Raw genomic sequence first — 9,822 nt, forward strand, 5'->3', positions numbered from 1 at the left:
TAAGACTTTCATGGAAAACTAACATGATTCGCTACAGGGAGATCGAGCAACACACTCTTGGAATTTAACAAGCAGTTTTATGATCGGGGCGTGAAGAAGAAAATGAAAGAGTCTCAATTTGACCAATTTAAAATACACTCACCTTTAAACTTCTTCAAAATTTAAAATACACTCTTAATTTAAAAAAAAAAAAAACATTTTCCACTATGTAAAAAAAATTACAAACTTTCTAGAATAACGTATTGTATAAGTATTTATTTTCAAGTAAAAGTACTCTTTGAAAGGGTATTAATGTAATTTTTTAAAATTTAAGGTTATTTAAAAAAAAAAAAACAAATTCAATGTTAAATGGTATTTTTTAAATAGCTTTTTAAAAAATTAAAAAATTTAAGGATATTAATTCAGCAACGGATGGTTATCAGATATTTTTACAAAGTAACACAGAAAATAATATATAATTTTGATCTGTTCTTGGTGGCTGAATGCCGTGAAAACGCCGTCTCCGCTGCCATTTCTCCTCTTCCGCCGTACAATTCCGGTGTCCGTCTTCCTTCGGTAATAATTCCTGATCTTGTACTCCCCGCTGACCATTGTCCAGTTCCATTTCCAACTCTGTTCTTTTCCATTCCAGTTTTCATGGCTGAAGCTCCTTCGCTGCTCTCTCTATGCACAGCCCTAGTCAGAGATGAGATTGTTCGAAGTAATCATCTCCATAGTTCTTGTGCTACTTATACTTTTTTCCTCCGCATTCATTTTTCTGCTGTGTTTTCTCAATCCGTTGTTCTTTTTGACTGTTAGGGGATGACGTTCCACCGGCTGTCTATAACCTTCCTCCTGACCTGTTGGATGCCCTGGCTTCGCAGCTGCCACCGTTGGCTTTAGAGAATTTACAGTCTGGAATGTACGTCGTCTTACCCCAATTAACTTATTAACTCTTATCATTTAGGATGATTGAAGAATGTCATATCCACGTGGTTTTAGTGTGTATGGGTATTGCATAAATTATTGAACTGGAAGCCTTCATTTTATTGATTTTCTCTTCGAGTTTACCAAATATGAGAGGGAAATTTGAACCTTCAACCTCGAGAAAGTATGCTTAACCAGTGAGAGCTATATATGTTGGTACTTTCAGGTAGATGTTTCTGTGAAGCATCATTTAAAGCAAAGTATTGTTGTTAATGCGCAATTTTCTGCCACAATCTTGATGTTTCATCTATTGGGTGTGTCGAACACTGATTTATTTGACACTGAGGGTATATTTATGTAGATTGGGTTGGGAATTTGTTTTGCCTATATTTGGATTGTGTGGAAGCAGAAAAAGTGAGCCTCTATAACTTGTGTTTCATTAGGGGTAAAAATAAGTGTATAGCTTCAGTGATAGGTGGATTTCCGAACCCTAAGTTCATGGGGTCTGTGAGATTAGTAAGTTGATAGCATGATTTAAACAAGCTTGTGCCTTAATATATAGCTTGAGCGAAAGGTGGTTTTTGAATCCTAAGTTCATATGGTGCGTGAGACTAATAACTCACTATGTGCGTTATCACCTATTCCACCCATTTATTTCTTCGTCTGATTATTCATAGAACCAGGGACAAAAATCAATTACCAAAATGCAAAATTAATTCTCAGAGACCATCAAAACTACATAGAAACATTTGCTCAAGAGCTCCGCATAAGACTTGTAAGAAGAACAACCCAAGAAAGACCCATAATAGAAAAATCCAACAAAAAGACCATCAATGCCAAATGAGTGAAGATTCTTTTTCACTCCTATTCTGCTATAGAGGGGACTGAAAAATTGTGATTGAAGAATCCAAATGTGCAGTGACAAAATGATTTTGAAGAGATTATGAGGATTGGGATGATGGGAAGAAATGAGGATTTGGGAAATGAAATGGGGAAAAGGGGATTCAGAGGATACGAGGAAGAAGTTTCTGTCTTTAGATTTATGTCTTGGATTAAAGGCGATTTGGTTTTCGTGAAGTCTTAGAAATTAACAAGAAGTTGGTACATACAGATGGATGATTGAGTTTTTCTTGGTTTCTCGGATTTGGGTTTTCTTCTGAAGCCATGATAATTTGGGCGTATGTAGCTTGATTTAATCCCTTACTTTGGGCGTTCGTGTTGAAAGAATTTTGTAATTATCCCTTTTGTCTTATTCTCTTGAACTGGAACCCTTCCTAGGGGACAAGGTCTTGTGTGGCTTCTCTTGTAAGCCTTTCTTTTTGTTGGTTTATCTGGCCGTAGTAAGTCTTGTATTTTTTTAATCTCAGCGAAAATTTGATTTTTCCATTAACAAAAGATAAAAAATTAAAAAACACTTCATTTATTACTTTCACATTGGTATATTCTTTGAGTGGTTGCGAGTGAATTTCCTGATTGAACTTTCAATTAATGTTTCCTTCCTATCCCACTGATTTGATGTTAGGAAGTTGAGTTACACGAACTCCATCAAATTTCCCCCAATTTTGAACATGCCAACTATCTTCTAGCGTGATGTTTTATTTATTATTTATTATTATTATTATTATTTTGATAATGAACTATCTTCCAGTCTGATGAATTTGTAATTTTGAACATTTGGAACAATTTCAATGAGAATCTGAAAAATAACAGTGATACATCACTTCAGTAACAACCATTTTCAAGTGTGAGCTGTGGACTTAATTTTTATAATATTCCTTGAGCAGGCCATTTGAGCTCCAGAATGAAGATGAATATGATAATGATTGCCCCAAGGATGGGCGGAAGCGCAGAAGGTTTTTCAATTTCACCATATTCTAGTTTAGCATCTTGTTTTTCTTGGTTGAGGTGTAATGAGGGTAAAATATTCGGGAAGGAAGAGAAAAGAAAACCACTGCCTTAATGATGCAAGTATAACTTTATAGGTACCGTAATTTTAATTTAGCGTGGAAGAAGAATTTCAATTTACGATGGTCAAAGCTAACTGATACTATCCAGGCTGTTGATTGGCAGCAGATGTATTGGGAGAGGCACTTGCAAAGGTATACCTACCTGAAAAGATGGCGTGTTTGTTCTCAATGACTCTTGATTCATCTTAAATTTATGGTTTGGACTTTTTTGCATGTCAACCATAAAAAGCAGTTGCCTGGATGAAGCGGCAGAAATAGCCTCAGTACCATCTTTTTCTAAATGTATTGGAGAAATAGAGATGTCAGGTGATAATGATGTTTTTATTTTTTTTATTTTTTATAAATGTTGTATGGTAATTCGGTTTGAACATTCTTCTACCATTAGTTATTTTTTTATAATAAACGAGAAACCATACTTTTATAGATCAAATGAAAGGGTATATATTGGGCAAAAATTCAAAGCTCTTATGCATCCAGCTTATGGGTAAACATGGTTAAAAGTTGTCACTCGACATTGAGTGAGGTGAAAGGTGAAATACGTCCAGTAGCTTACCCCCCTTTCTTTTGCAGATTCTATGCTGAAATATATTGCCAGCGAAGGATCTGTTCATTTATGGTGTGGAAAGTATAGAAAACTAAGCTATCATTGCCAACAGTTTGGGTGCTATGCTCAGTAAGTTGTTCATTATGGCATTTAACTTGGTTCCATATACAAGTTGGCAGTTGGATGCATTTCGTTAACTTAGACATAGACAACACGTGGGTGCTATACTTGTTCACTTATTGAGCATTTACTAGTGCTGCTTTTTCAGATTGAATTTGTACTACTGGGTTTTCTTGATGTGCTCAATGTCTTATAGAGGTTCTACTGCTAATGCCATTTAAGTCCACACATTTAAGACTATCCGTTGTGATTTAATCTAATTTATGCCTATGACTTCTTAGGACATACATAATAACAGAAAAGTGCCCTTCCAACTACAATCTAACATAGAAATGGACTTGGAATTTAAAGTAGGGTCTTTACCGGAGAAAAGCACAAAAAAATAGCTCCCTCAATACCAAAAAAAAAAAAAAAAAAGAAAAAAAAAGAAAAGAAAAAGAAATAGAGTTAATCTTAGTGATCGAATGTTTTCAATTTTTCTTAGCACATCTTTTTATATCATTACAGTACAATTTAAATTTTGTGTTCAGCGGAGGTTTATCTTCTTATTCTATGTACTTTTATTGGTACAGATGTTTGAGCCTTCAGAGTATTCTCTGTGTTTCAGAAATTTGTGTAAGTCGATGTATTTTTTTTTATATACTTTTAATGCCATCGTTGTTCTTTAGATTTCATTTGTATCATTATTCATATTCTGGATAAAACTTGTGCATATCAGTAAAATATGTTTTAAATTCATGTTCATATAAAAAAAGGATTAATAAATTTTTGTATGGTCTCTTTTTGTTGCTTTTTTTATTATTATTTTTATTTTAAACATTGGTTTCCTATTGAATAACATAATAATAATAATAAAAGGAATTATGCAAAATGAAAAATATTGCATTTAGAAGAAAGTTATAAAAGTTGATAAGTAGGTTCCATTGTTCCGTGCAACTGGTAATGCTCCTTATGAGAGTGAAAGGGCCCAATTACGCACTTATGCTAAAAGTAATGAAACTTATTTATGTATTAGTGCTGTTACTCTTCACAGCATTGTGAAGTAAAATGGGGACCAAAGATGAGACTTACTTCAAGTCCATTGATTTTTCAATATTAAAAATTATGTCATGTTCTGTAAGACAAGCGGGGCTACCCCTGCCTCTTTAGAATTTATTTTGTGTAACAATTATTTTTTTTACCTTCTTTTGTGTGTCACTTCAGTAAAAATCTGTTTATTTTCCCATTTTCTTACTTTTTTTCATACTACCATGCTGCAGCATCTATTAACGAGCTGCAGGTTGCAGACTTTGGTATTAAGGTGGATCAGATTCCAGGAGCAAGTGAGTTCAGTTCTTATTTATGTATGAATCAATAGATAATTTCTTCTTGCATATTAAATGAGTATAAGAAAATGCCTTGATTTGGTGTTGAATCCTAGTTGCTGTCCTTTATGTTTTAATGATAGAGCAAGCGTTCATAATTTATTCTTGGTTAAATTACAAGATTAGTCTTTGCGGTTTAAAAAAAGGTCTGATTGGTCTTAAAAAATTTTAATTTCCAAAAGAATTATCTCTGCTCTTTGAAGATTCTATTGTTTCTCTTGCCTCACGGCTCCCACAAAATAGCACACACTCCAACCTTCCACAAAAGCAACCCTTTATCGCAAAAGGGCAGATGGAGTATAAGCTCCTCAAGCATCTCCATGTAACTTAGAATGTTGTCAAAGTTGAAACTAAACACATCATAGAAATCATGTCGGACAGCACAAACAAAATTACAACTCCACAAGATATGATCCATGTCCTCTGCCACCCTCTGGTAGAGAATACAACAATGAACCCAACCACCAAAGACCCTCAAGCCGAGACCCAATCCAAGGTATTAACTCTTTTATGCAACACTGGCCACAACGTCTGAAGTTTCCCTATCAATCAAAGGACGATGAAAACCCAAGGAATGAGAAGGCAACAAGTCTGCCCAATCGAGGATCGAACGAACAAAATGATTTTTAGGAGAGGAAAATGATATAAATCAGGGTATAAGGAGTAGAGGAGTTTTTTCCTCAACCACTCTCTCCCCAAAGTAAGTGTCCCGCCCATTCCCAACCTCATTATGAATAACACGAGAACAAGAAGAAACTTAGAAAAAATTGCTTCCCACGGGTTTCTGGAAGTTCCTTTTAGCCCCTTACTGGACCAATCAAAGGGATGAGGCCTATACTTACTAACAATAACCTTGTACCATAAGGTATTGGCTTTTATATAGAATTGCCAAATCCATTTAACCAACAAGTATGTGTTTTTTGCCCTAATATTACCAATACCTAGACCTCTTATGTTCGGAGGCCTAGTGACCACCTCCCATCTCACCGGGTGAGAACCCTTCCCTTCTTTCACCCCTCCCATAAGAAATCTGTCATAAGTTTTTTTGTGTAATGTTGATCGTGGGAGGTTATATTTTTTGTATAATGTCATAGTAGATGGTTTTTTTTTTTGGTATTGATGAAGTTTATAATGTGCATTTTAGTTTTGGGCTTCCTTTTTGTTTTCGTCTCCTCGAAAATTTGGTGGTAAGTAATTTTCAAGTAACTTATAGCTTTTCATATATCATTTAAATGTGTTATATGACTTGGCTTTATATTTGCACAGGTCAGTGGGTTATGCAAACTCCTAAACCAGAACAGAGAAACTTTAACATCCCTTGAACTCATTCATTGCAAGCTATCTTCAGCTTCTGTTAATTCAATTTGTGATGCTCTACTCCATAATGGAAAAACACATGGTGTACTGCACTTCTCAATTAATGCATCATACTTCGATGAAACTGACCCTGTTGCTCTTCCTTCGGGACTAGTATCATTTTTGTCATTAGGAAGGTACGTCTACCAATTTGGATTTCACCTATTTTCATTTTGTTAATGCGTATGAGAAACATATTGTGTTGAGTGTTAAATATAAAAGCAAGAGGTATGTTGGTCTTCAACAGTATGATACTCTTACTTATCCCATTTTGTCCTATATCTTTGACCCAATCAATTGGGAAAGTAAAAAGATATTGCTTGCACGAGCTTCTATTTTATTTTGAATTGCTTATATCTCTTCAACTTTTTTTGAAGCTTGGTTGCAACTATTTTTTCTATTTATTTTCAGGAATTTATATTCTTTCAAACTCTGTGAGAACTTCCTGGGCAAAAATTTTGGGAAACATGTCTTTCACACTCTTCTTGATGCTTCATCTTGTTTATCTGACCTTGATCTTTCTGAAAATAATGTGAGTATGCATATTTTTTCTTCTCAAAATTTGGTTGTTATGAAGGCAATCAATGCAATACCTTTCCAAGAACTTTGCAGATGGCAGGATGGCTCTCCAAGTTTAATAGGAGATCTTTGAGCGGCATTCCAGCATTTTCTATTGCTGGCAAGTCCTTGCAATCACTGCGTGTACTCAATTTAAGGTATCAAAGATACTTTGTTGTGATGTAGCCTAGGATTGGGTTAAATTGGACTAGATTCATTTAAATCTTGGTAAAGCTTGGATAATTCCTTTTTAATTTTCTTTTTGTATTTTAATTCCATTCGTAATTCTTGTGTGTGCAGTAAGTCGTGTCTATGAACGACAAGTACTTCGACTGCCTGTTTACCATACGTATTTGTCTACTGGGTGCTCCCCAATAGTTTACTATCAAGGGAAGTTCACGTTAGGATGACCCTAGGTCCCCCGAAGGTGACTAATAAACTCCCTAGCAGACCCTAACCCATCAAGGGAAGTTCACGATTAGGATGACTCCCCAACTATTCCTACTTGGTACTTAGTCTACCTGAAATGCCTGTGAGACGAAATGTAGGTTTTATAACTTAGGAAATGTAAAACAATAGCTCATGTTCATTTATGTCTTTTTAGACTCTCGAGGCATATATCAAATATCCAAAGTATAATTGGGCGTACATGGGTGTTTAAAATTTGCAATTTAGTAGAACGGTTTACTTCTGGTAATACTTGTGCTGAGATGAATCATTTTTCTTATTTTAGGGGAAACGAGCTGCGCAAAGATGATGCAGATAACCTAAGATATGCTTTGGCTCATATACCAAACTTGGAGTTCTTGGATATAAGTGATAATCCCATCGAGGATGATGGAATCAGGTCCTTTTTTTTTTCTTTTGTCGTGTGCTATATAGCTCTAGCATAAGCAAGTTCTTACCAACCTTTGTGGATTTGCAGGAACTTAATCCCTTATTTTGTTGAAGTTTCTGAAAGAAGCTTTCCTTTTGCTGATCTAAATTTAGAGAACTGTGAGCTTTCCTGTGATGGAGTCACACAACTCTTAAATGTGTTGACGACTTTAAGGAAACCACTGAGGTCACTTTCCCTTGCAGATAATAGCCTTGGAAGGTTTGCATAACTGACAATAACCAGAAATTACCACTATTTAATATTTTCCACTCATATATTCGATTCTGAATACTTTTGTTTTTAAGCTCGGTAGCAGCAGCTTTGGGTGTTTTCATGCGGAAATCAATTCAAATACTGAATGTTGAAGGCATTGGCTTGGGTCCATGCGGGTTTCAGGATTTAATTGAAGGAATAACTGAAGGGTCAAATATTGTGAACATCAATATAAGGTTCAAAATTACATTCAAGAACTACTTCATTATTCTTCTTTTCTAGATTGCCTCAAGATATAGATGCCTATGTTTCGTATTGTAGCAAAAACCGAGGTGGGATAGAGATAGCAACATTTTTGTTGAAGCTCTTGCCTGGGGCATCAGATCTTGTTTCTGTCAATGCATCATACAATCTAATGCCCGTTGAATCCTTAAGCATCATTCGTTCTGCCCTGAAAAGCGCTAAAGGTACTTATTGTACAAATTGAATCTTTGTGTTAATTTATTATCGTCATGTTTTTACTTTTACATTTAACAATATTCAAGGCTAGAGTTGGGGAGTTTTGGGTGGAAATGCAATTTTCATTTCTATCCTCCAAAAAGATCATGAATATTGTTAAAGGATCGTTCAAATATAGATTCTAGACTAGAATATCTACACGTTGCGATATCGCCCTTGTCCTTGTTCTTTTCTTTCTCTAGGCTGGTGTTACTTACCGAGAGTGAACTACTCGAATCAAGTAACCAAATCTTACAGTCAGAAGAAGAATTAAGTTGTCACTGCTGAGATGAAAAATAATCTCGCTGAATAGAGCAATTTAATCATCTTTTAAATTTCTTTTAAGAATTATTTTCTAGGAATTACTAAAAGAATCCCAAGAGTCTGCTATTGAACAATTCTAAGTAGTAGCCAATCTGAAAATGGCGAAAATCTGGATAATAGAGTATCATGAATCCAAGCATCTTTCCAAAATGAGATTCTATCCCCTGAGCCAATTTAAAGGGTGAAAAAGAATCCACAATATACTGAAGCTTCAGAATATTCATCCGAGGGCTTCGACACAAACATGTAATACGAAGGGATGGGATCTTTGAATATGAGCTAAATTTTTTTATTGCTATGAAGTGCATGAGATAAATGATTTTATTTACTTGATGTTAGCTACTGAGTATAATAGATCCTTAGAATTCATCATATGCTATTACTTCATGTTGTCTGTGGAGTGATAATATACTCAAGGATTTATGTCTTGAAACATAGGTAACCTAAAGCTATTGGACTTGGGGGGAAACAATTGGGATGGTCAAAAGGCTGATGATTCACTGTTCGCGGAGTTTCAGAACGGTACCAGGAAAATTTTATTAGATTCATCATCACCACCTTTGGATGGACTCTATGATGGTGACCCGTAGTCGAGTTTGGCTGTAGCATCATATAACCATTCGAGCTTGAGGAAATTTTTGGACTGCATATACGACCCACCAACATGTAATGTCAAGTTGTCTTTAACTTCGTTCTTTTTTGCTGTGTTTATAAGTATTTTTGCCTTCACTTCTTGAAGTATAAGCAGATAGTGTGATTATGCTCAGTTATTGGTCAATCCATTGAGCTGTAAAGAAATAAAGTACGTCGAACTTATATATCATTGGCTTATTGGAATAGGCCGTTCTTAACATTTTATTGTTGAGGTATCAGATCCTTGCTACGTTCACTGTTACATTTTATGAAGTTTCTGCTTTGAGGAGTGCAGCTGTAGTAACCAAGGAACTCCATAACCTTTTCGTGTTAGATTCTCAACGTTCACTGAAACCTGGACGATGAACTTTGAAGGTATTGAATGGTTTCTGTGAACGTTATTGTAGTGTAGAAATTCTACATTGGACAATTGGTAACCATACTGTTAAAGCAAATGCATGT

At 35.2% G+C, this 9,822-nt stretch overlaps 1 protein-coding gene across 5 annotated transcripts; it reads left to right on the forward strand.

Moving 5' to 3' along the window:
• The first annotated feature begins 417 nt into the window (after positions 1 to 417).
• LOC111488203 lies at positions 418 to 9,622 on the forward strand. 5 transcript variants are annotated; one of them, XM_023135881.1, is made up of 17 exons: positions 418 to 555; positions 632 to 700; positions 799 to 901; positions 2,691 to 2,759; positions 2,889 to 3,005; positions 3,106 to 3,179; positions 3,444 to 3,546; positions 4,110 to 4,152; positions 4,797 to 4,859; positions 6,168 to 6,394; positions 6,669 to 6,789; positions 6,870 to 6,973; positions 7,549 to 7,662; positions 7,741 to 7,911; positions 7,998 to 8,141; positions 8,227 to 8,372; positions 9,166 to 9,622. In XM_023135881.1, exons 2-17 carry the CDS (start codon positions 637 to 639, stop codon positions 9,315 to 9,317), a joined length of 1,815 nt encoding a protein of 604 aa, XP_022991649.1. In that variant the 5' UTR covers positions 418 to 555; positions 632 to 636; the 3' UTR covers positions 9,318 to 9,622. The 5 variants fall into 5 exon arrangements, with proteins under 5 accessions (XP_022991649.1, XP_022991650.1, XP_022991652.1 ...); XM_023135882.1 differs by lacking the exon at positions 418 to 555 and having other exon boundaries at positions 562 to 700; XM_023135884.1 differs by lacking the exons at positions 418 to 555; positions 632 to 700; positions 799 to 901 and adding an exon at positions 930 to 1,132 and having other exon boundaries at positions 2,962 to 3,005.
• Positions 9,623 to 9,822: the final 200 nt, after the last annotated feature.

The sequence above is a fragment of the Cucurbita maxima genome, unplaced genomic scaffold, assembly GCF_002738345.1.
Source record: "Cucurbita maxima cultivar Rimu unplaced genomic scaffold, Cmax_1.0 Cma_Scf00013, whole genome shotgun sequence".
Taxonomy (NCBI): domain Eukaryota; kingdom Viridiplantae; phylum Streptophyta; class Magnoliopsida; order Cucurbitales; family Cucurbitaceae; genus Cucurbita; species Cucurbita maxima.

Excerpts from the sequence above, each read along its gene's own strand:
- LOC111488203 (XM_023135881.1), top strand. The coding sequence starts at position 637 with ATGGCTGAAGCTCCTTCGCTGCTCTCTCTATGCACAGCCCTAGTCAGA. Across the intron at positions 3,180-3,443 it reads TGGAGAAATAGAGATGTCAG|ATTCTATGCTGAAATATATT; the intron begins GTGATAATGATG and ends TTTCTTTTGCAG. Across the intron at positions 7,912-7,997 it reads GCAGATAATAGCCTTGGAAG|CTCGGTAGCAGCAGCTTTGG; the intron begins GTTTGCATAACT and ends TTTGTTTTTAAG.